Source organism: Drosophila innubila (genome assembly GCF_004354385.1).
Source record: "Drosophila innubila isolate TH190305 chromosome 2R unlocalized genomic scaffold, UK_Dinn_1.0 1_C_2R, whole genome shotgun sequence".
In the NCBI taxonomy this organism is placed as follows: domain Eukaryota; kingdom Metazoa; phylum Arthropoda; class Insecta; order Diptera; family Drosophilidae; genus Drosophila; species Drosophila innubila.
The window spans coordinates 15,457,461-15,483,894 of NW_022995374.1; the positions used below are offsets into that span (position 1 = coordinate 15,457,461).

The window sequence follows — 26,434 nt, forward strand, 5'->3', positions numbered from 1 at the left end:
AACAAATCGCAGAGACGAATGAGCTCAGCAACTTGAAGCGTTTCCGGTATGCCGCAGCAATTTTTTCCTGCATTCCAGCTAGTGTCCACCCACCAGTTAACCCTCCTCTGTCCCTCTGCCCCTACCACCCTGCCACCCTGCCCAGCAAAGAATGCACAAAGAAAATACACGGCACGAGTTTGTCGAGCCAAAACAACCAGCAGCGAAAAAAAGAGAGAGAATTATACAATTTATTAGCACGCTGTGAAACCGAGTGCAGTAGGAGTATCAAAACCAGGTCCAAAGGGAAGGGTAATAGAATTTTAAATATGTATGCATGGGCGGTCAGTTATTTTATACCCTGTAAAATAAGCGTGCTATAAATATTCAACTATACCACCACAACAAGCTAATTTATGAGTTGAATCATGTGTGTAGTTCTGTACAGGGCATGTCCAAGTCGAGCTTGTTTATTTCACAGTTAGATAAATTAATTTGAAAGTACAACTCAAGTCCTGCTGAGAAGTCTATTAAAAATTAAATGTCGCGTGGGGTTTTTAGTTTATATGAAATAAAGAACTGCAGCAGATGTTAGGTGACTGTCCTCAGTCAGGGTTGCCCAACAGACACGAGGAGACGGCATTAGAGCTTTGCTAATTGTTTCAGTTGTCGGGTATTTGCTAAATGGTTCTGGGAAACATAACATAAAAGTTTTTCAAATTACTCGAGGACCTCTGCGATTTTCAATTATTAAATGAAGTGTACTTAAGTCCAGTGGGCTTTGAAAGTTGCATAACTCATCCATAGAGATTTATGTTTAATTAAACTGATTTGATAAATAGCTACAGTTCCTCAGTTTAAAAAATATTCCAATTGCCGCCCACATATTGCAGATACAACTTAACAGCTGTTAACTATCTAACAGATAACATAACAGAGTTAACTGTGGCGGTCGGCAGATATCGATAAGCTTAACGAAACTTACCCATATTCAACAGCTTATCTGGCAACACCTGCTGATTGCCACCGCACCTGTTAATTCATTGTGCGCCAACAAGATATTTCAAATAATTTATTTATAACGTAATCATATCAGAAAAATAAGCACAACAATTTAAGCCAATCTACTCTTGTAAAACATTTCACATTTTATAATTTTATAAGAAAGAATTTGCCGATATACTGCGGCGGCAAGTTGAACTAAAAAGTGGAATGAAAAAAGTATGAAGTTGGCTGCGCTCATGAGCAATAGCCGCTTAAGTTTGAACTTAAATCAAAAAAATAAACAGAATTATGTTATTGGTAATTAAATGTATTTTTATTGCTAAACATATTTAATTTAATTTATTTATCATTTATGAATATAAATCGAGACTACGAAACACTAATGCATAATTGCAAAAATCACATTTTTTAGATAAACAGAAATTGAGTGAAAATGGTTTTTTCTTTGTTTTTGGTAGAGTTTCTTTTTAAGTTGCTAAGGAACAGTGATACTCCAGCGTAATGAGAAGCTAAACATAATACTAACTAAGAACTATGGAAGCTTAAGAGCCCTGTATAGACTGCATATATATGTATATGAATGTGAGAATCCTGGTGTATTGCCTTATTAGGCATGCTCTGCACTATTTAAGGCTTTATTGTCCTCCTTAAGTGGTTGCAGTGGCATCAACTTGACTGACTTATAGCCACGATCGCGTTTGAACCACAACCAATTGTTGCCATTGAAATAATCCTCGATGTGCTCCAGACTGCGACCCTTTGTCTCCGGCTGAAAGAGGCACATAAATAACGTGAGCAGGAAACTGGAAACAGCAAAGACTAGAAAGACGCCTCGCATCTTCAGCCACGTTTGGAGTGAGGGGAAAAACTTGGCAAATATAAATAGAGCCACATTCATAGAGGCAAAAACGCCGCCAGCTGTGCGACCACGAATACGTGCCGGGAAGAGTTCTCCAATCATAATGCCCGGCATTACCATCAGGGCCGTATTGAATACAATATAACCCAGGAGGCAGCCGCCTGCAACGAGTACGTCATAGGGCATCTTGGGCTGACCAACTCGCATATACAGAAAGACGCTCAGGGCCAGACAGAATAGACCCGATCCAATGCCCGACAGGATCATGATCAGACGACGACGCACAAAGAGCAATATGCCACAGAAGATCATGCAACAAATCACACGCACTGCCGCTGTCCAAATGGCCGCATGTTTGGTATCAAATCCCTCACCGAACTCGGACACAATGTCCATCGCATAGAAGATCACAATGAAGGTGCCGGAGAACATCTGCAGCAGCGAGAAGACGATCACAATGAACAGCGGCTTAACGGCCACTCGCTGACAGCAGAGTGTGAATATATTCTCATTTGTCCTTGTGGTTGCACGCTCCTTATCCAGACGCTGCCTCATATCGTTGAGCTCCTTCTGTGCCCCAATTTCACTGCCCCTAAGGAATGTCAGCGCCTGCAGCGCCCGCTTCTCGTGTCCATTACGCAACAACCACGCCGGAGTCTCCGGTATGCAGATGATGGCCACCACAGCCAGAGCTGGCAGGATATTTGCACACCAGGCCACAGTGCGCCAGTACAACATGGTTCCCAGGGAATAGACGAGCAGAATGCCACAGGAATATGCCACATACGGTGCGCCAATAAGCAGACTACGCAAATTGGGCTCGGCTGTTTCCGCTATGTAGACCTAGGAAAGGGTAAGTGAGAGTCGATAAGTTAATTCGTTTTATTGGAAAACATAAATATAGTATATGATCCTTTGATTAGGAATACATTTCAGCAGAATATGATTAAAAGAATCGTGGTAAAAAAATTATGGCAAAAATTCCTTTGGTAGTTTATTTTTAATAAGTTATTAGCTGAATTAAATCACTTGGGCCAAAAAAAATAATCTAAGTTAATTCTAATTTTAATTTCTAATCTAATTTAAATTTAAATTTAGCAAAAGGCATACAAATTAAATATTTTCTCGAAATTTAAATTAAATTTATTACATCCGAATTTTGTGATTTTGATAATAAAGATGCTCGAAGAGAAATACAATATAATTTTTTTTGTATTAACATATCTTCTTATCTCAATCTGATAATCATCCTGATATCATTATTTATTTTACTCTTATGTTAAGTTATTTCATGACATTCTGTTGATTAATATCACGTCTATAAACATTTTAACTGCCCAACAACTCAACAACCAGAAACATTTAGTCGCTTTATTATCTGAATTATTCAAAAATGTCGTGAACCACACAACAAACCTTGACCTCGCACAAGTTCTCGAAAATGCCGACGACAACAACTTTCCCTTAATCTTTAGGCATACACACAAACACACACACACACACACACACACGCATTGACTGACTGACTGATGGGGCTGACTTGTGTGTATAAACAAACAATTTGATCAAATTGAATGGAAAACAGGGTCACAAAAACATCAGGCACTGTATAGCATATAATATCTAACAACTTAATCTTAATCTTTGTCATCAGCAAATGCTGCAAGATAATCATAAAATCATAAATCTTGCCACTGCCACGGCGACTATTAATGAACACGCGCAACAAGTTGCAAGCAAAAGAAATTGAAGAATGGAGGGAAGAGGATTAGAGCGGGTGTAAGCGAAGGGATGGAATTCCCATCCCATCCCACCCACAGCAACAGGCGGCAGTTGAATAAAAAAAAAAACACTAACTTATTATAGACTAAGGTCAAGAATCCGGAACTTAATGTGCGGAAAGCAAAAGATGCTAATGCAAATGCTGCTGTTCATTTCAAGATGACGTTGACGTTGACGTTGTCGCTTTCGTTATCACTTTGGCCGCTTGATAAGTCATGGGCATATCCATAAGATAAATAAATAAACATGCTACGGACTGAGACTGAGACTGAGACAGACGAAATTGTTGCTCACTTGACGGTGGATTATCATAGACACAATGGAAGCATCAGATGTCGGGACAATAGCATTAAGTGAGCAGTTGACAGCAAAGCTGCCGCATGCCGCATGCCACATGCCACACACTCACTCACCCACTAACTGACTAACTGACTGACAATTTGATGAACTTTTTCTTATTCTAATATTAAGCGCATTTCAAGCCGAGTTCAAGGCCGTGCTTATTGTATAATCTGGTTAATGGGTCAGTCGAACAATTGCCTCCAGTTCGTGTGAATGAACTTTTAGCCTCCATTTTTTCCACACATTTCACATGCCACATACCTGTCCAGGTCCTCCCAGTATGCCAGTGGCAAAGCCGCACAGGAAACGCGCAAATATTAAAGCCTTCACCGAATGCGACATGGCCATTGTGCACCAGCCCAGAAATAGGGGAATCACCGACACAAGCAACGTCTTTCGTCGACCCAAATAATCAGCCAATGGTCCAGACATCAATGAACCAATAGGTGTGGCCAAACTGTGTACACTAGCTACAGAAAAAGTTATAAAAAAAAGGGGTATTAATGGATGATTATCTACATTAACAGGTATATTCCACAAATTTCAAGAGAGTTTGATATTAATTGCTTTTGAAAAACAACGAGCAAAATGTCGGTTTTTCTGAAATTCATTTAATTTCATTTTACGGAATTATTTTCGGTGTCACATAAATTGAAATCGATTAATTTACTGTGCATTTTAACAATATTATTACTTATTTAACATGTATTTTATGCCTTTTTATTTTATTTTTAAAGTAATTTTCTATTTTCCGATAACTTTTATAAATTTGTTTACCAAATGTATTCCAGACAACTCTAAATTTTTATGATTATTGCATTTAAAAACAATCGAAGAAAATCTCGCTGTTTTTTGAACGGAAAATCGGACGCAATAAATGAATTTCAAATTTTAACTAAATTGTTTTATTAATATATATTATAGGTACAGTAATTGAATTAATTTGAAAAACGTTTTGAGTTTGGAACATTTTAAAATATATTTATGCTAAAAATCAATTAATTTTAAATTTGCTAATACTCTCTCCAAATATTTGGACACTTTCATAAAACATGAGTGATATTTAAATTTATTTCTTCCGCTTACCAATCCAGGAACCTGTGCTAACGGTTATGGGTATCTCCGTGGAGTTGGCGCTAAGTTGTGGCAGCAACACCGCTGAGTAGCCAATGGGCATGCCACAGCCGGCGGAGAGTAATAAAACCGCACAAGTGGCCAACACCTGCAAAGGATAAAGGGTATAAGAGATATACAATTTTTAAAAGACTAAGCTTAAATTAATTGATGGAATTGAACTGGGCATAAAATTGAAAATATGAAAGCATTTCAGTTGTATCAATTGGCATCAATTGAAGTTGCCACACTTTACAATTAGAGGCAGTGGATGCAACTTGTGACCCCCTTTTAATTTGAGGTAATAGTAATAAACGATCTCTGATAATAAATTTGTCACGTTAGACAATGCAGATACAGAGAGGCATGACGTAAGGCCCTGGCATCGAATTCTATTTTTCTCAATTCCCGACTGTCATCAACATTGTCACATGTGTTCCCTGCCATGTTTCTAATCACGCGAAGAAAGTTCAATTGCGTATCTTATCATTTTGTCCTTGAAAACTTTTGTTTTGTATCTACGTCAGACGTCATGTCTGCTTTATATTTTGCTAGTACTCGTTTTTGACTGAGGCAACAACATTATAAATCTGTGTTCATTTAAAGCCATTTTTTAAAGAAATTTCTTTTTTAAATTCCCTTCACAATGAATATTTTTGCAACACTTCGTAAAGTAAAATTTTAAATATTTATATAATTTGAGTAGATTTAAGTTTCCACATAAGGTTTTTCCCTTACTCAGTTTATTCAGTAAGACTCAAAAGATTATAGAAACTAATGTCAAAAAAGCTAAACAACTTTTTAAAATATTTATTTTTTTATTGAGAAACTCGTAAATGCCTAAGTATACAAAAAAGGGTTTTATTTTATAGATAAGAGAAAAAAACAATAAACTGAGTATTGTTACTAGACCTTAGACCCTTCTTTCAGAGTTGTGACAATTATGGATATAAATGGGCAAACCTATGACTCCTATTCGTCACGTTTATGGTAGTCCCCGGTATAAAGCGACAGCTGTCAGTTTCAGTGCTCAAGTGTCATAACAGTTGCTGATTGATTTGTGGACTCTCTGATAACAATCATTAAAAAAAAAAAACCACAATATCGTGGTCAAGATTAAAACAGTCCCGAGAACTAAATGACTGTCCGTTGAGTTTTTTTACCACGACTGTACCTCGTTGACAGTGTCAAAGTCCCCAAAGGCATCCTGCCCGCCTGCCCGTCACACGACATTAGCAAAAGCCGTAGGACGTCGGAATTGCATTTCAATTTCAAGGTCAGCTTACGAAAGTTACCATTAAAGAGAAGAGAGTCTGTTTTAGAGTTCGCTCTTAAGCTGCAAATTTGAGCGAGCTTTGACAAAGCTTAATGGCGACCGAGAGAGAGATAGAGAATTTATAGCAGAGAATTAGGTTTCAGTTCTTACCTGGTTTATCATGCCCCTGCGATTGGCAGCATCGTGGTCCTGTTCATCGATGGTCGACAGCTTTCGGCCACAGTGCTGTGATTTGGGCAGCTTGCATTGAAACTCTGAGCCAGGTGCCACATAATATGACAACTTGTGTGGCACAAACTTGCTGTACTCCTCATCCCTGTTGAGCAACAAAAAGAAACACTCGTTTAACTCTATTTCAAAAGCTAATAATTACAATAAACCTCAACTTAAAGAGCTCTGACATAAAAACTATAGTTCATTAAAAAAGACTCCAATGATCAATCCGTTATAAGAATATCATAAAATATAGTAACATAATTATTAAAATAATAATACATTTGATTTAATATTAAATAGAATATTTTCTTGTATAATTTCAACTTTTTGTAAACATAGTATTAACTCTAATTTTCTAAAAATATTGGATTTGATAGAATTCATTTTTTACACGTATTTCATAAATATTTATTAAAAACAATTGTTGATTGCAATCAAAAACACATATATCAAAACAAAAAAAGCATAAATTTTTTACAATCGTGCAAAATATTCAGCAAACACAAGTAAGGACATTCTTCGAAAGCGTCAATTCAGGTCATTTAAAGTACAATTAAGAAATATTAATTTTAATTATTTAATTGACAGTTCAGTTCGATTAATTTTGGTTTCTACAGAAGTGCGGAATTCATTTAAAAATGTTATAAATTTATTTTGTAAATTATTTGTAAGATGTACGATTAAGTGAGCCGGTTTCTAAAGGCTCAGATAAGCTTGTTTGAGCTTAAGAATTTTATTAACTGGTTTAAATGCCATTCAACTGCAGTTCGAGTATTGCCATTTGTGGTAGGTTTCATGGCCATTTAAGAGTTGCAAGCCATTAAACCGGTAACCTACAACTTAATAAACAATTGTTGCCAACAGTTGCAATTGCTAATTACTACAGTTAATACAAATGATCCGTTAAACGTTGCAATTATCTTGTTTTGCTTAGGGGTTGAGTCACACAGCAGAGAAATCACACACTGCGTATACGTCATATGCCAAAAACTCTCCGCATGTGACGTGCTTTGTATTTGTCGTTGGCTTTGGTTTTCTGGCGATAAGAAACAATAACAATTGGCTAGCGCCGCCAACAATAAATAACAACATTAACAAACGGCATTTTCTGCGTATTTTGTTTTATTATGTTATTCGCATTTTTTTGCACACGTTTTTGTTGAATTCGCCTAATTGTCTGTCACCTTTTTTTCAGTTTTGGTTTCGTTTTTGTTTTGTTGGATTTTTTAATTATTTTGGTTAGCGAAAATAATAATTATAAATTTATAATGATTTTTTAATATTTCTATTTATTCAATTGCATTGTTTTATTTGCAATTGTTTAACAGCTGCGAAGTGCCAATAACTTTTGGTTGTCAAGGCAAAAGTGGATTTTACCTTGATTTACGCCCTGAATTACATATATGTATAGTATTTCTTAAGTGTCCATGGTTGTTGATAAGGAAGTGCGTATATAGAGACAAATTTGGCAACAGACTGTCATGAATATATATTAAGTTAGTTAAAAATTAGTTACCACAATATTTAAATTGACACATTAGAATTAAGAAAAAAGCGTGTTAAGCTTGAAGAGTGCAAAAGATCAGAGACCTTAAAAGATAAGAGTGTATGAATATACCCTGTAGAAAAATCGAATCTTCATAGACTATCGAAACAAAACAAACAAATTTTCATATAGCACACTTATTATTATTATTATCAATAGAGTCTGCTATAAAATCAGGAAGTGCTGATTAAGTAATCGCTTGTGGTTCAATGTACCAAAACAAAGCAAAATATCGATGGTTCTGCAATTATCACAGATACCACGGATTAACGGCCATATAAATAATGACAAAAGCCATAGATAAACTAAGGAATCACCCGCTGTTAATCAATAATCGGCGTGATTGATGTCAATGGGAAAGTCATACGCGGTTTGTTCATCATTTAAATGTGTAAATTGAACAAGTTTCGTGTTGACCGCATAAATTAGACAATTGATAGATAATATCGTGATATCCTCGCACAATACACGAACTACAGTCGTGTGTACATTGTGCGCGCATCGGCTTATGAATTTTCCATGGCAAACTAATTGAGCCAATCAAATAGGCATCAATAAAGACACCCGGCTGCAGGCTCCAACCGACAAAACACTGCCTCTTAATAATAAACGCATTGATTTCATAATCATTAGCGTTTCAACACAACTGTGGTTGTAGTTGCCGTGGCTACACCGTTTCACGCTGCGTATGCGTAATTTAATTGCGGATAAGATAACAGACCAATTGTTGAACGTGGGAATTTGTATTGTATCTGTTTGGCCCATATATATTTAATAATCTATATTATAGCAAACTCAACAGCTGTTTATCAAAACAGCAGCCAATGTCATATTTTTATCGCACTAATTAATAGTACTTAACAAAATATCAACAGAACTGAAATTAATAAAGACATTTTCAATTGAAAGTAATTTGAAGTATATTAAAAATTTCAACAATTTTAACGATATCATTTGACTTGAATTTCACAACATTTTTGAGTCATGCGGAGTAATTGTAATCAATCAATTGTTGGCGATGGTTTTCAATCAAACTAAATGTGACTTTGACGGGATTTTGCTAGACTTAAAGCAAATTGCAGTGTCAGCAATGAAATGCACAAAAAAATCGGTAAATTGCGACTTTTAATTTATTTATTTATTAGATTACAAAGGAGTCTATCAACCGCTATCAATCAGCTTATATTTTTTTAGATGAAATCTTGATTCTATGAATCTTTTATTTATAATCATTACGACATTAGCTTCGGCTTCCTGTTTAATATTGTAATCAGTACATTATACAACCAATTAATTGATTTCTTAGACAGACTTAAAACACTTTCAATTTGATTTGTCATGTTATGTACAAGTTTAAATTCAATGGAATTCATATCTTATCTGTAAATTACAAAGTCGCCTTTGGAACTACTTCTGAATGTAAGCATTGTTAAAATTGCTGATGGAAATTTATTAGGCAGCTCGTGAATGAGCAAACATTTAAATCAATAAAAAAAAGTATTAATCAAAATAAGTTTAGGAATAAATATACCTCGAAAAAAAACATCAACAAAAATCGCTTTTAAATGGCTTAAAAAGAGCATTACAAATATAACAGGTTAAGAGAGAGATCACGATTCTATTCGTGATCTGCATTAACTATTGGTCATGGGTAGCAGTCCAAAGATCAGATGAAGCGAGTGTAGAGAATATCTGTTAGTCGAGACCTCGCATTTGGTATAAGCTTTGAATTTCACCAGATGACGCGTCACAGTCGAACCTTTATCAATGTTGTTTGGTTTTAATCTTAAATCGAAATTCAAGGCCTGGCAACAGACAAATGTAAGTTGGGAATCATATGGTAAAAACGAGTTTGGTATTTGTTTGTTGTACATTTCTCGGTTCGAAGTTGACACTGCTTAATATGCAGCGAGATAAAAAGTAAGACCAAAAAGATAACATAAATAAATAAATAAAACAGACAGTGCTTGGAGCTTAACAAAACAAACAGCTGTCCGGTGTTTTTTAAACAGTTTTATTTGAATTAATTTTGTTTTTATATTTAGCATTTTGAAATTACCTATTGTGGCTCATTTTTGTTGGTAATTTGATTAAAACACGCGGGTCAATTGTTTTCTTATATAACTATGGTTTTTACAGACACAGACTTGATTTTTAATGCGCTTTCGACTTCGACATTAATTTGAATTTACTTAAACGCAGACACTTAACACAACACAACACAACACAACCCAACAACAGTTAAACACAACACTGCACCACATGCAATGACAACTGCTGAATGTTTTTAAAAACACGCTGCGATTTCACGTCGATTTCATTTGCTGCAAAAATGCGAACTGACTGCGCGAGTCTCGCAGAAGCGGCTTTTTATTTTATGAGCGACGATTCGATCGTCATGCATACCAGCGAACCATTGCGAGGGCAGTAAGTAAAGTGCACAAAGCATCAGAGACAGATTATAGACTCTCGCATTATCTCATTATATTTGGGTAAATCAGCTGATTCTGCTTATTCAAATATAATTTCATAAATTAAATTATACAAACCAGAACTATATATAATCAAGCGTATAGAAATATAAATTATATCAATAATATTGTACCGTTTTTATGTGAAAAAGTATAAGCGATCACAAACTTGTGTAAAAAGCTCAACTTTAATATGTTAATAGATATATATTTTGTAAACTTACTTAATAATGAATTCCAGCAATTACTTTAGTGACCCTCGTAATTAACCAGAAATTGAGCGATCTTCGTTTCTTCAACATATCTCTCTCTTCCTCTTTCGCTCTGTGCTGCGCTCTTGCGAAAAATGCTTGGTCCGTAAACAATTGATCAGCTGTTCGAAGCGTCGCTGTTGTTAAACGTGCGTCCAAAGAGAACAGAAATTCTCTTCGCTTGTGTGAACTTGGGCAACAATGTTGCTCTTAAAATCCAGGTTATGCTTTTGTGGTTTGTGTTTCGGGTAAAAGCTCAGCTCAGAACAAGTTCAGTTTCATGATCAAATTAACAGTACGGCAACGCCAAGCATTGTGTATACTGTTGAATCAATAGTCATCTTGACAGTTAATTTTAACTAGATTTGAAAAAATAAATAGATAAATAAAATTTAATTTAAATAAAATATGTTTAAAGTCACTATATATAAATTCACTCAAACACACAACAAAGTATAAGCTTTTAGTGATTTACATTAATTTTACAAATGGCCAGATTAGCTTAAAATACAACAGTGCCCACAAGTTGTTAACATTTATATGGACATGAAAAAGAAAAGAATAATTTGAGACTAAGCCAACTTGCAACTTGTAAAAGAGAACTAACTTAAAAATTGAAAAATAAGTACTTGCTGTGCGCTTTAGTCAAAGTTCTTGTGAAAACGATAGCTTTTAAATGTTAAGTGTGGCATGAATATATGAAGTCGAGTAGAGGCTATAATTACCAACAATTATCCCACAATCGAGAAGTAAGTTGAGCTGCTGGTGCAGCAATTGCCAAGCTAAGCAGCAACAGTGGCAACATCATGTGGCAACTTCCCCTCTGCAATTTCGCTGCTCTGCCAGGGGCTGTTTAATGCCTTGTTAACGACCTGTCAAGGTTTACTTTTCATCCATATCCCACGCAAAAAAGAGCAGCGAGCAACGAAGCTTTTTCAGCTCGGCAATAACAACAATGACAACAACAACGACAGCAGCAATAGTCGGAAATATTGCCGAAGGGCCAGCAGTGTTGTTGAATTGAAAAAGCTTTTCATTCATAACCTTACACAGGAACAGCAACAATAACTACCACAAAAATAACAATTTGCAACAACAGCTGTAAATTAAGACAACAACATCAAAAGGACAAATATATAAATATAAAATAAAATACCTCAAACCATTACACAAAACTCAATTATTCCAGTTATGGCTATTATTATAAATAATATATTTTATTGTTATTGCTTTTGTTATTATTTCCCCTAGGCATTCACTTAGCTCTGCTTTCATAATCGCCTTAAAGTTTTACCATAACGAACGTCAGTTCTGCCTACGCAGCAAATGCAAAAACTACTGAGACCGAACACGGTTTCCGTTTCCTGTTTGATTCCGTAAGCTTCAAAACATGCCCTGCTTCCTCCCTCCACCCACCCCTCGCAACACTCACTCTAAAGCTAACACTTCGCTGCCAGCGTCAACGCCGCTTTCAGTGTCTAGGTCGAGGCAGTGACAGCTTTTTCACCAGCAGCAAGTGTCAATATGTGCATATGTGAGAGTGTGTATGTCTGTGTTTGTGTCATGTTGTGTGCTGAAGGTCACTCATTGAACCAAAAAAAAATATATTTGCATATATATAATAATAATTATTCATTTTTTATTAATAATAAAATTACAAATTCATAATTCAGTTATTCGAAGAATCTTGAAATTACTTCCGCTATCGGATTGTAATTCGATTACTTTTGTGGAAAAATATCAACTAACATTTTTTATCAAAAAAAATAATAATTTAGCTGGTTATGCATATTTTTTGTATTTTATGAGTTAGTTTTGGTTATAATCATAATTAGATATGCACGTAAGCTTTCCTAAGATAGATGAAAATAGGAATTATTCGATGAACTTGTCTTTAACGTCCGCACTATTTACTGACTGCCTGGAAACATTAATCATAATAATGCTTCTCTCTACGAAGCTTATCTAACTTCAACTATTGTCTTAATTCTAAATGCAGATTTACAAAAGAATCATCACAAAAATAATTATAAATATATATTCTTAAATATTATACTAAAGTATTTTGAATATTTTATTTTATTTTAAGAAAGTATAACTATTCGAATAGATTGCATTCAATGATGTTTAACTGCACTTCTACAACGTTTTGTGTGCATATTTAAGTATTATATTAATAAGAAATTTTAGGCAAATATTGGGTCAGTATAAAGCTTTAAACTGCTCATATATCTCAGGGTTTCAATCTCAATATTAGCGATTCAGTTTGCGTTAGTTTAAATAAACAGCGGCCATTGTTTATTTTTAAGCGTAAACTTTTTTACTAAGCGCACAACAATATGCAACATATCCTGCACCGCACACACACACACAAACACACATAGTGGCATAATTAGGTGTATAAGTATTCAAGGACCAAATTACAATGAGGCACACACACACAGACATCCTTGCAGACTCAAATATTTACATATATGCATAACACAACCAACGGAATGTGGAACGCAGTAAAAGCTCTGCCTTTTCCAAAAAAAATATGTAACATACATACATACAAGTATATTTAAAAGAGTATAGATGAAAATTGTGCGCGCCATCGATGGACAGTAAATCAAAAGCAGCAGTAACGCTGACTGCGCCGTCGACGTCGACGTCGGCGTGTGCCATAAAGTTTATGGCAAACTGTGTGTGCGCGCGCGCTCTATTGCCAAAGCTTTTCATCTCGCTCACACAGAAAAGCTCTCGCTCAGTCGGCTGTGTGGGTGGCCACAGCCGCTGCCGCCGTCGCTGCTGGCGTTTTGCTTTCAGTTGCTTTCGAATTGTCCACCAAAGCGGATGCCACAGATCTAGACTAACAATAAAAAATACCCTTAAAAACAAAAACAACAACAATTTACAATTGCAAACAACAAGAACAACAAAAGCAACAACTATAGCAACAGCTCAATATAATAATTTTCGCTGCAAAAAAAAAAGTTATGTATGTCGCTTTTTAAATCGTTTTTGTATGCAAAAAAAAAAAAATAATTCATCGGCTGCGAAAGTTTATTCTCCTGTGAGTGTATTTGTGTACTCTTGTGCGGGTGTATGTGTTTGTGTGTGTATTTCCATACTGTTTGTCGTGCTTGCTCCTGCTGCTCCTACTGTTCCTGCTCCTGTTCAGCTGTGTACATTTTCAAAAACAATTAAAAAGGCAAGTGACGTTCGCTTTAAATAAGCATTATTAAAATGGTAGATCCCATTACCAGCAGCACCTCGTCCTGTCATCCTGCCAATCCCCTCACTGCTGACAAATTCAATTAACCTTATTTACTGCCTTAAATCTTATGCAGGTCATGGTTTTTTACAAACAAATGCCCACAATGACCTGCTGACACTCACTGATAATACGATAATAGAATAGGAAGAAAGGATACGTCTAATTAATAGAAAGATAGCGGTATTATCCGCCAATTGCTTCTCAGTCTAGTATGTTTTGAACAGTGCTATTTTAGCTCTTATTACCTTTTGTTATTGCAAGTTTCGAATACTTTAAAACTCCATATATCCGAAAAATTATATGTACATTAAATATAGAAACAAAAATATTGTGACAAAAAATATTAACATATTTTTTTTACCCAATTGTCTTATATATTCTTTGTTTTAACTTGTTCTTAAACTTAAAAGGCAAATATAATCATGTAAGAATAAAAATACAAATCGAATAAATTATTTTTTTGGTCAAATGAAATATTTGAATTTTAAAGTTGGTCAAAGCCATCTCTTATTAAATTGTATTTAATTTTGAATAATTGAATAGTATTAGTGCGAATATATATTTTGTATAAGCAAGTACTTTAATACATATTAATTTATTGCTTTTGACATTTATGTTTCAATTTGTTAAAGCAATTTTTTTAGAATTGCTTAACAATTTACTGGTTTATTAAATTAAAATATTGTACCTTCCAAATTGTGCAGCTGGTTGAAAATGTGTCGAAGAATATGGCCTTATTAATTCAGATCTCGTATGCATATAATATTAGTTATCCTTTTGTTATCCTTATGGCATTGTGTGTGTGACAGCAAGTGCTGCAATTGAGATCTGTTCTGAAATTTAAGAGGTCTTCAGCCATTTTGGGCCCAAAAGGTAGTCGACAAATATTTGGCCAAAGTTTTTGGTGCTCTTCGTTTAGAGCCGCCCTTCTACCACCCACCCTCACCTCTGGTTGCACCTCCTCTTTCCGTATTGCATCCAGGCGTTGCCGAACGCAAAATTAATTTCAGCTTCCGCTGTCCTGGCAAAAGTTTTGGCTGCCTTCTTTTGCTATTCTTTGGTTGCCATATTGTTATTGGAATATCTATGCTTCTCTTTCCCTCCATCACTTTCTCTCTCTCTATTTCGTTCTTCCTCTCTTTTTTGCTTTTGTTATAGTTATTGCTGTTGTTACCTTAGTGTTCTTGTCCTTGGCTCGCTCGTCGTCGTCGTTTTTTGCTTTCCTGTCTGTTTGCCTTGTGCCTGGTTCCTTCCTGGTTCCTGCTCGACGTAAACGTGCGTTGTTTCCTCTTTTTTCTTTTCACAGAAATGCTTGTCCTGGCGTGTCCTGCCATTGGCTTGACTCAACTTGCTGCCCTTGTTTTTTTTCCCCACAGTTTTTCTTGCTGCGATTTTTTTGTCTTTGCACAACAAACGCATCACAAAAACAATTAACAACTCGAGCTCGCGATATTCAAAGGCAACAATAACAAACAATTGGCAGGTAAGTTGCAAAAGATCAACAGGTGTCACTCAATTGTCACATCAATACTCTTTGTAAATATTAAGCAGAGATTTGATTGATTACTATAATTTCACACTTGCCACACATGACGTATACGTAATGCGAGCAAGCTGAGCAACTAAACGGGATTCAAAGGATTAGCAAGCATGCTGCATTAACTTATAGACAGTAGAATACACTGGAATATCTGGTTAACTATATTCTTATAAATCAAAATATTACATAATTTTTAATACAACTGAAGGCAACCAGAAAAAATTAAAATCACAGAAAGCATGGACATTTCTAAGAAATTTTTTTATGTAAGTGAAGAAAAGACTGTTGCACACAGTTTCATATTCTGTTTTACACGTTTTTATGCCAATTGGATTTCTGTAGAATTTATGATTCACATTTCTAGGAAAATAAGTCGCAACGCTGCAATTTATTGCACGCGACCAAGATATACCCTGTGCTTAGTTCTGAGAGCTAAGATAATGTTAATCTTCTTAAATAATTTAAGGCTAACGATTCTAAGTAGCGCTAGGTCCTCTAACTATGTTAAATATTTTCTGGAAATGCTGCTGATTCTAAAAAAGAGAAGAAAATGTTGCCAATTAAATAATAAATCATCTTGACGAGCTTACATAACTCGAAGCTAAACCAATTTCCAAAGTTTGCTGCGACTTGAGCTGTTTTGAGTCAAGGAAATTCAAGTTTTTAAATTAATAAAATAACTATTCATTCACATGTCTATTAATTTGTGATAAGTTCCTTAACAGAAAATCAATAAAATATCTAACTGCAAATAAAATATCTAACTGAATTAAATAGAAATTCCTGACCTTGCACAATATTAAGATGATTGTTAAGATTCACTCATGCAGCCATACTGCAAGTTTGCTAAGCTTATTAAGCTTCAATATGAATGTTTATTTCAATGTTGTGTTGGGGAATTATAAATATTTATGCATCACGTGCGAGCTTAAGCTTGAGTTGAAAGCACAGGACGCATTCCAGTCGAGTCCTTTTGCCCTCAATAAATGCTCTGAACTTTGACCTTAACGGTGGAAGCCAGCCACAACAACAACAACAACAATAATAATAATAACAACAACAATGCTTTGCTAAGCTGTAAAGCAGCTTGTGCATTCCCCCCTCTTCAACACTTACCCCTCTACGTATGCTTTTCATGGCTTTTACTGCTACAATTTTTACGACAATGCAACTGCAGATGTGTGTGTATGTAAGTGTAAGAGTGTGTGCATGTGTGTTACTGATTGTATTAGTTATTTGCGGCTAACATTGACATTTATGTGCTTTTCAGCACACCTTCAGCTGTAAGTCAACAACAACAATAGCAACAATGAACTCAAAATATTTATGAAAATTTAATTTAAAATTAATTAAAATATACATGTACACAGAGATAAATGAGTGACTGTCCCTGCAGTACAGGTGGTTGTTAGAACTTGGAACACTCAAGGATATTTTATAGTATTTATTTTGACCTGGTTGCATACGATTTTATATTTCTATAAAGTTTTACTAAAAACCAAAACCCGCTCAAAAGTAAATCAGTATTTATATTGAATCATAAATGTTCATTAGTTCGAATACAATTTGTTTTTCAAATATTTAAAAATAATTTATTCTATACATTTAAAAAAATATTAAATATTTCAGACTGTCTCTACTTGAAAATAATATCAAGTGCAACCCACACACCCCCTGATTTTTACCACAATCAAGATGGTGGCAATTGGCACTTATTGCCTTGGTTTATATTCGAATACAGTTGTCAGTTGTCCATACTTACTGCACTGACAAGGACTTGGAAACACTACTCCGGAATGACAGTCACATTTCTATTTTCCATTTACCTGTTTTGTCAGCCAAGTGCACATTGCATTCAACAACACTGAACAGAAGGTAAAGTCGACAACAAAAAGTCTTATTTAACTTTACCACTATGATTGAACTGATAACATGTCATTCAATGCGTTCGAATAAGAATACAAATTAGAAACACCTCAGCCTAACTATAATTAAAATAAACTTAAAGTTGGTGTTGAATTTTCATAATTTTGTTTAGTGCACGAAAATTAATTTATGGAATAAAAACAAGTGATTGTGATTTTAAAGTAATATATTGTTAAACAAATTAAATATTTGATAGTCAGCGATATAATAATTATTTAATAGGTATCAAATAACATAACAATAAGATAAGTTACTTATTATCAGCTGTAGTTTAATAGAAACTAACAGTTGTCTGGTTCTTTGCTCTGTTTTGGTAATATCTGTATTTTGGATATCGGTTATCGATTTCGATAAATTTAGGTTTCTAAATACCGGAATGATTTAGGTTCCAAAAACAACAAATTAGTTCTGAAAATTAAAATAAAACGTAATATATAAACAAAAATTACATGATTTCAAAAAGAGCTATCCAATAAGATCAATATTCAAATAATAAATCAAAATTGATTTGAAAAACAATGATTACACCTTAACAACATAATGGAAATTAACATGAATTATTTATTATCGGTTTTTCGGTTTCGGTATAATAAACGAGTATTGTTTCGGTTAGGGTTTCAGTTACGGTTACCAATCGGCTATTACTGGTTCGCGGTTACGGTTATGATTAGGTTTTTGTTTTTTTTTTTTTTGTTATAACAGTTTTATCTTACTGTTAAGTGTTTAACTAATCGCAAATTAGCTCGGACAGATCAATGGGCCGTTCCACACTCTCAGGGCAGGCTTCAGGAATGAATTCCTCCGACTGATCATCACTACTGAAATCATGTTCATCGTCGCTATATTTTACAGATCTACCATTAATGTAGCCCTTGTGCAACAGATATTTCTCAAAATTGGACACATGTGATCTACGCTGTTCCTCCAAACCGTTAAGCTTCTCGTGTTGCGGTTTCATGAATTTGTAGAAACTGAATTCAAGTGGATAAGTTTCGGCCAGTGCCTTGAGGATGCTCAAGTAAACGGTGCGACCTTGCATGTGGTGGCTAAGACTCTGGTAAGGACAATGGGTGTTCAGTGTAAACTGATATGTGACCGACTCTGACGTTCCAAGTGTCCAGAAGCAAATGCAGCGTCCATTGTGCAGCAGTGCCCCGTACTGCATATCGGCTTCGGGAAGAATTACCTGCAGTTCTAATGTGCAAGCCGTTTGGTAATATACCACCTCGGGTCGCACTACATTCGGCGGCGTCTGACATTGTAGATCCAGAGCTTTCTGTGTAACTACAGCTGCAGTTGTCTTACTTTTGTTCCGTTGTTGCTCAACCTGAGGCAGCTTCGCTGTCTTCAACTTTGGTTCTATTATCTGTTTGAGTAATTCTTCTGGCACATTGCAATCGACAGCTGATAGCTGCTGCTCCTGCAAATCCAACAACGAGCAGTTCATTAAACAATTATACAAAGATTCTACACTGTAATCCGTCTCTTTGTCTTTTAAGGCATTCTGATCCAATTCCTTCTGTTGCTTCTGCTGCTCTAACCGTAATCTATTTTCTTTGCCCAACTGCAGGGCCATTTTGGCAAAGAAACTGAGTCTTCCTGCGGGAGCTTTGACTGCTGTCGTCTTTGTTATTTGCTTCTGCTTCTCGGGTTGTTGTATCTCGAGATGTTTCTCCACAGGATGTTCTACAGCAGACTGTTGTTGCTCCTTTATCTGGTCGTCTACTAAGAATTTCATGAGTTTATCAACTGCCTGATCACATTTCTTGGCCAGTTTTTTGCGTGTCAGTTGCTGGCACATGTTGAAAAGTCGCACATGCATCTGGAGACTAGGCGCATAGCTTGTCACACCCAAATTGTGCACAAAGATCGTGTGTGAGAGTGACATAGCAATGCTAGCCTGCAGAATATTAGGCTGGGGCACAGCATTTAACCAGTCGGCGCACTGACGACCATCCTCCTCATGCCAACTGCGCTCGCCAGTGTACGGCACCATTCCTAGGATGCGCAGATCAATTGCCAACGGTAGGGCATTACGTAATTCCTCCGGACAAACGTATAGCTTGCCGCTGGTGGTTAGAATCAGACGTGTATCGACATCCAATGCCTGCACCTCCACAGCCACGTCAGTTCTTGACAGATTCACCCGTTCAATGGGTGCCACACGAAGTATACGAACACGCTCGTATCCATACTCATTGCGGTAGGTGCAGATCTCTTTGGCCTTGGGCGGCCAATGACGACAACAATTCTGTGATTGCAGCAGCTGCAGTTTCATTTCCAGCGCCGGCTGGCGAGGTAAAGGCTTCCAGTTGCCGCCAGGAAGTAAATGCTCCAGCAGACGCACACAGTAATGTGTTGGCGAATAGACTTTGACCAGCTGCAGCTTCACATCGCCCTGGGTTGGCATCTGTGGTGGCAACAGACGATCGTAAGGCAGCAGCTGATGACGTTGGTTACACAGAGTGTCGCCGCAATGTCCCAGGCTAAGCAGGACATCACACAAGGCTGGTTCGTTGCACTTGAGGCTTTCCAATTGATTGCGTAGCTGGCGAGCCAGGAGAACGATGGGCTCCTCAACCCGCTGATGCATTTGCAGAAAGTCCACAAGACGCGGCATCTGATTATGGTTGGTCTGGTCTAGGAAAACCAGCGAAAGTAAGCCATCTGGAATATGTACATCAATATGAAGATTAGAATTTCGACATAAGCGCTAAGAATACCTAGATTTGAAAACAAATAAAGAAAGCGCTTAACTTGAAAATAAATATAATAAAACACAAGTTAGAAATATTGACTGTGGATGGTTTTCCAAATAGATAGCAATAGAATTTTCCTAGTGAATGTTTTGCCTTATTTTGAATCCCTAATTTATGCCTCCTTTTCCCACCCTTATTTTGATTTCCTTGAGTTTTAATCCTAGTTTATTTTCACAATTCTTTCAAAAATATTGGAAATTCGTATGATGAGTTAATTGCCTTTTTGGAATGTATTACTCACCCGACTTGTAATCCTTGTCAGTGCTCTGCTCCACAGACCCTTCTGCCAGAGATTGTTCAAATTGATTGCGTAAATTGTCGGCTAATGATAGATGACGTAACTTGAACTTGCTCCAGCTATCGCTGAGACTGTAGTGGATCAGGGTCTCGGCATGGCGGATGTTCAATTCGGGACAGTCATCGGTGCAGAGCAGCAGCTCGCCCCGTGTGTTCCGCATCCAGCGGAGCACATGATCACGCACCTCCATTCCAGCTGTCTGATAGTACGGTAAACACCTGTAGCCATGTGCCTCCAAAATCTTTACAAGATCAGAGATTTCCGCATCAGTGTGGCAGTTGATGACAGTGCGCAGTAGATGTGGAGATCGCTGTTGGAGCAGACGTAGCAGCTCCTCATGTTTTGTCTCGCTTTTCCGGAGCAACATACGCATGCGTACGCCTCCATAGACCGCTGCCTCCAATATATCGCCAAAAAGGAGCATGGGATGGGCATTAAACTCCTGCAGCATTTTGAGCAGTTTGTGATTGTACGACTGTGAGGTGATCACCAACTGTGGACGCTGTTTCCTGGTCAGGTTCAACAGCTGCTGATGCACCTGGAGCAGCTGCTCCGGCTGCATTAGATCTACATCATCGTAGGCAACGAACCGCAAGTTTGGCATCTTGAGAAGATCAGAGCTGCACAACCAGAGAAACTGGGCAGGTGTCGCCACCAGGCAGCCAACACCATTAAGCCAACGTAGAAAGAACTCCTGTGTTTGAGCCGAGGGCACCGTCAGCACCAGAGTCAGCCACTCCTCGTTCTTGGCCTTGCGCAGCATCATGTTGCACAAACCGCCAAGCTGCCGCACTCGACCCAGATCCGCAGCAAGCACCACCGCAATGGGACCCTTCAGTTCCCAGCGACGACGGCAGCGCTGCTCCGCCAGGGATTTGCACACCATTTGGCAAAGTGGCGGCACATAGCTCAGGGTGCGTCCACTGCGCGGAGCACTTACGATGACGACGCCGTGATCCGAGCCTTGGTTCAGATATGGCCACGCATAACTCTGAACTCGCAGCACCTGCATCAGCCGTAACTTTCTCATGGCGTTCATAATATGCGGTAGAAATGAAACCTCCCTCATCTGACACGCTGGTTTCAAGCTCACATTCGAGTGCGCCACGGCGTATTCCGAGCAATTGGGAGCGAGCAGCGGTTGCACGTGAAACGGGAAACTCTCCTGTACTTCATAATGCAGGCTATCCACATCCCCATTGTTGTTGTTATCGTCAGCTGCAAATTTTTCGGCCATTCTGCGTGTGCTCAATAAGCTTAATCCTTCAAAAAGAAATTTTAACTTCGCTTTAGAGATGGGCGATATTTAAATCGCTCTTGCCAATCACAAGTATTTTAAAGTAATTGCCAGTGCAGTGATAAAGCTATTGAAAGTAACAGCGAGTTAATCACTCATATTTTTTTTACTGCCATTTTGGTTTTGGTAACATGGAAGAACTACGCGTCTAAATTTATATTAAATTCAAAATACTTGTTTGTAACAGTCACTGTTGCCGTCCATTTCACTATATCATTCAACTCTAGTGCTCCAACGCGTTGCCAACTAATTAGCTAAACTTTTGGCTTCGTTATCGATTGTCGCTGATCGTTTATTTCAATTGGAAACTATCGACCATTAATAAATTTAAATAAAAAATTTGATTCCTCAAAGAATTGATTCTAAATAATCAAAACATTGAAATTATTACAACTAACAAATTATGATTATAAATAATTACACAATTATAATTTTAAATTATATAAAATGTAAAGTTGATCATTTTAAGGAATGTTGCGAGATCGTCTCTCCTCGCGGCAGAAATTTCTATTAATTAAATATGACAAGTAAATAAAATAAGCAATTCGATTGATATGAATTTAAAGTAATTTAATGTTGACGGAGCGACATAAAAAATAGCGCACCCTGTAAAATCAGGGACGTAGTTCGTTCGTTCACTTTTTTTTTGTTCAATCAATCGAACTTATTCTGAACGATTCGATACAACTCTACCGTTTATCTTAAAAACAGCTTACCCAAACTACATACATACTAATTCCTGATGCCGCCCAAGTGCCTTATTTGTCAACATTTTGTTGGATCTACAATTAAGGTGATTCATTTTGTGCTTGTGCACTTTCTGAACGCTCCTTTATGATGGATTGTACGATCAGGCCACTCAGAATTTGTCTGGCCACAAGACAACCATGACAACGGCAATTTGGAATATTGGGCACGTGCTTCAGTGTTAACGGACTTTGTAGGCGGTGTTTTACCTCCAGCGGCCTTCGTTTTGCCGCACGATGTTTGCAGTAGACGACGCTGTAGATGATGATGCCTATAGATATATATATAGATAAATATATATATATATGTATATATATTTTAGAATATCACAAAACATACCTCCGACCACGACGAGTATGTGGAGCAGCAATGCCACGAATGCTACCTTCGTTAGTGGATCCACACGAGCAACAATGCTGTTATTGCTTTCACTTATATCGCTAATAATTTTATAGCCAACTGAATTATTTGTCGCATTGTCGTCCTCTTGCACTGACTGTGTCTCATTAAGCCAGTAATTGTCTGCAATAATAACAACAATAACAACAAAGATTTGTACACTGTACAAAAAAGAATATCTATATTTTGACTTGCCTGAATAGTTGCTGGCATGGAAAAGTTCGGGATAAACTGCCAACAACAGCAGGAACATCAACAACATTTTCATGTATCCATTCATTGTCTTCTTCATATTGATTTTGTAGCTGTTCCCTAAGCTTCTGACCACACACTAAAACTACAAAACTCTGCGACTTTGCCAAGAAGTCTTAGTCCAACCCATCAATATGACAAAACAGCTGTCCACAATGTATTTGGAGTCTGGTACGATTCTTAACTTTACTTCCACCACAAAATACAATTATGCAGCTTTTGAGTCTGTTTTCAGAATATTTAGATAGCGAACTTGCTCTTGAAGGGACTATAACTTTAACTTCAATAAATAAATAAATATTTATATTTTTTTATCAAACAAATCAGTCCAAAAATAGTAATTCCAAAAAAAGTAATTTTATTATCTAAAAGTCGTTGAAGAATCTGTTTCTTAGTGAAAGAATAAAAGTCAGCAATAATTTTTCTTGTTTTTTTTTAAGACTTTTTTAATATATTTATTATATTTTTCATTTCATTTCAATATTTTTGCTAATTTTTAAGGAAGACAATTTGAATTTACATTTTCTATAAATTAGTTGTTCCTTATTCTACAGTGAAAAACCCTGTTTAGATAACTAAATCGATTATATCCAGGATCAATTAGCTGGAATTTTAATCTATAACAGAGTCGGTTTCGAAATAGGAGTGGTTTTTATGCTATAGAGTAATGTTTCAAAAATGTCATATATGTCGCAAGCTATACAAGCGGGAGTCTATTTTTTGTCGCTAAAAACTATAAAAATTTACACAAGAAATTTAAATTATTTTTTTTTTTATAATTTGTGTTATTTATTAACATGATTTTGTAAGAGTATTACATCGATAAATGTAGTTAACAACTGCTTATAACTGTTTAGACTACACATTTAATTATAAATAACTAATAAGTCATCAAATCTAAAAACACCCACATTCTTAGTGTTCCATTCAACATTCAGATGCATTTAGGCAATTTTCAATGCATCGCACTTTCTTAGCCAGCTCGCAGGCACTGCACAGACAATCTACGGCACCAGGTGTATGTAGAAAGGTCAGTTCCAGGACATGAGCTGTTTCCTCGGGCAGGGGTGGCCACACAATGCTCTGTGTGCGTGGAGCATACGCATCCAGACTCTCCACATTTCTCGTCGACCAACGGAAGCAGCAGCAACAGCAGAGGCAACCTACAAATTGGAATCCAAATTTAGGATTCTTGCTCTCGATAAAACCACAAAACTTACCCAAACAACCAAGGAGGGTTAAAGTCAACGTGCCCAGCACAGTTAGGAAGAGAACCCTGTGATTGTAGTACACGGTGTTCAATGTAAAGTTTGGGCTCGAGCTTCCACTGTCCATTCCAGTTCCACACGGACTTCCAATCACATTCCCATTTCCTTCCGTCTGACTGACGATGATTAATAATGCCAACGTAATGCACTAGTGCACTGGCCAAAATCCATTTCGTTAATGACTAAAACCGACTCTACTGTACAATTTCCAAGCTCGACTCGATGCGAAACTTCTGCTTCTAATCGTAAAGCTCCACGGGCGAAGTCGTCCATCCAAAACAGTTGTGCGGTAGAGACAAGGCGATATCGCAGCCAGTTCCAGACCTATTAGTTAGTTAGCTAATATCAGTTGTAATTCATTTAAATGTTTCCCTTTATGATATTAAATATGTAAAGCGGATAACTTTCCAACTTAATTAATTTTTCAATTCAAAAATAAGATAACACTCAAAAATGGTAATTTTGTTTATTTTGATTTTATTTAATTTAATAATTTACATTGATTTAGAGGATAAACCAAGGTACAAGTAAACAAAAACATTCGAGAACAACAAAAAGTCTTGAAAGAATATTTAAAATTAAATTCCACCCATAGTCATGAAAGAGGAGGAGAATTTTTCCATAAACTTTAAACTACAAATTTCTAAAGAATTTCATATTTGATGACAATCAAGTTTTTGGCCAGTCTCAAATGAATGCCAGCAGCTTTTCTCGGTCTTGGCAATTTTTCATATTTTTATCAATTTGTTGTTGTTATTGCCTTTTGGTCATAAAACGTGCCAATGTGAGCAGGCAACGGAAAATTCTTGCTGAAAATGTCTGGGGGGAATGCAAAGTTTGTATCCATGAAATGTGGCAGCCTTTTAGGCGCCAAGCAAGAGTATAAGTGTATTCTTATTGGCCCGTTGTGGGGGAGAATAAAAGTACGTGTGGCATATTGATAATATCCTTGTTATGGAACGTGTCTTTGGGCTGGTTGAATAACTCAATAAAACATGTGTATCACTTTTTTGAATTCTGTTGAAATCTTTGTTACCTTTTGGCTGAAACGGGTCAGCCTAATTGACATGACTACACCCAATATATACACATATATGTATGTATATGACAGGGTCATCCCTCATACTGTCAGCTGTTAAAGGTATAAAAATCGCCGGGCTTCAACCACGCCCCCCTATGCTGTCGCTGGATGTTAAATCTGAGTGCGCGCACTCGTCATAAACCAAATAAACAGTTGAGAAATTACATTTAAATTGCAAATTTTAAGTAAAACACATATACAGACCGACGGACACAAACATATAGACACATACACAAAGAGACATACACAACAAAATTTATGCGCAAGGTGAAATCAAAATAAAAAGTAAAAATAAATAAATAACATGAAAAATAGCGTAAGAACTTTTGAAAAAAAAAAAAAAACAGAAGACATTAAAAACATTAATTCACTTGGCAAGTGTCTCAGACTGTTTTCCAACTCTTTTACGCATTTCTACATTTTCGTTTTTCATATTTTCTTGCCTCTCGCTTTTGATATTCAAATGAAATGCATTTTGTTCTCCAGGCAAGGCGTTAGAAACTTTTCAGTCGGCGCCATTAAAAAATGACGACAAATTGAGCGTATTAAATGGAAATGCAATTTGTGTTGGAAAAGTGTTTTCTATTTATTTCTTACTTTGTTTTGTATATGTTTAAGCATCTTTAAATTATTAGTGAAAAACAAATGAAGATTATTGTTATTAAAACATTGTAAATAGACAACAACACACCTTATAAATTTTGTATTTAAATGTAATGTCAAATTGCTTGAAAATTTTTTAAGTTTGTTGCTGCTTACCGAACCCAG

The 26,434-nt window shown here is 36.4% G+C and overlaps 4 protein-coding genes across 5 annotated transcripts in view; 1 reads left to right on the top strand and 3 right to left on the bottom strand.

The window, feature by feature from the left end:
• Nucleotides 1-1,275: 1,275 nt before the first annotated feature.
• On the bottom strand, nt 1,276-10,457 carry LOC117785127 (facilitated trehalose transporter Tret1-2 homolog). The gene is made up of 5 exons (XM_034623030.1): nt 10,178-10,457; nt 6,507-6,672; nt 5,054-5,189; nt 4,229-4,437; nt 1,276-2,686 (listed from the first exon to the last, which is right to left on the bottom strand). The coding sequence occupies exons 1-5, from the start codon at nt 10,189-10,191 to the stop codon at nt 1,592-1,594; spliced, it is 1,620 nt and encodes a 539-aa protein (XP_034478921.1). The 5' UTR covers nt 10,192-10,457; the 3' UTR covers nt 1,276-1,591.
• Nucleotides 10,458-13,651: 3,194 nt separating this feature from the next.
• The window catches only part of LOC117784413 (sodium- and chloride-dependent glycine transporter 1), a 32,409-nt gene continuing 19,626 nt past the window's right edge, over nt 13,652-26,434 (top strand). The window contains exons 1-2 of one of the 2 annotated variants that reach the window (XM_034622142.1): nt 13,652-13,895; nt 15,406-15,582. The gene's annotated coding sequence lies outside the window, so the exon portion shown is untranslated. The remainder of the gene's footprint in view (nt 13,896-15,405; nt 15,583-26,434) is intronic. The other variant, XM_034622143.1, reaches the window with a different exon arrangement.
• LOC117784412 (putative ATP-dependent RNA helicase BoYb) lies at nt 18,052-21,883 on the bottom strand. The gene is made up of 2 exons (XM_034622141.1): nt 20,566-21,883; nt 18,052-20,232 (listed from the first exon to the last, which is right to left on the bottom strand). The coding sequence occupies exons 1-2, from the start codon at nt 21,857-21,859 to the stop codon at nt 18,293-18,295; spliced, it is 3,234 nt and encodes a 1,077-aa protein (XP_034478032.1). The 5' UTR covers nt 21,860-21,883; the 3' UTR covers nt 18,052-18,292.
• Nucleotides 22,475-24,727, bottom strand: LOC117783003. Its single transcript, XM_034620128.1, has 4 exons — nt 24,538-24,727; nt 24,250-24,480; nt 23,006-23,188; nt 22,475-22,937 (listed from the first exon to the last, which is right to left on the bottom strand). Exons 1-4 carry the CDS (start codon nt 24,650-24,652, stop codon nt 22,708-22,710), a joined length of 759 nt encoding a protein of 252 aa, XP_034476019.1. The 5' UTR covers nt 24,653-24,727; the 3' UTR covers nt 22,475-22,707.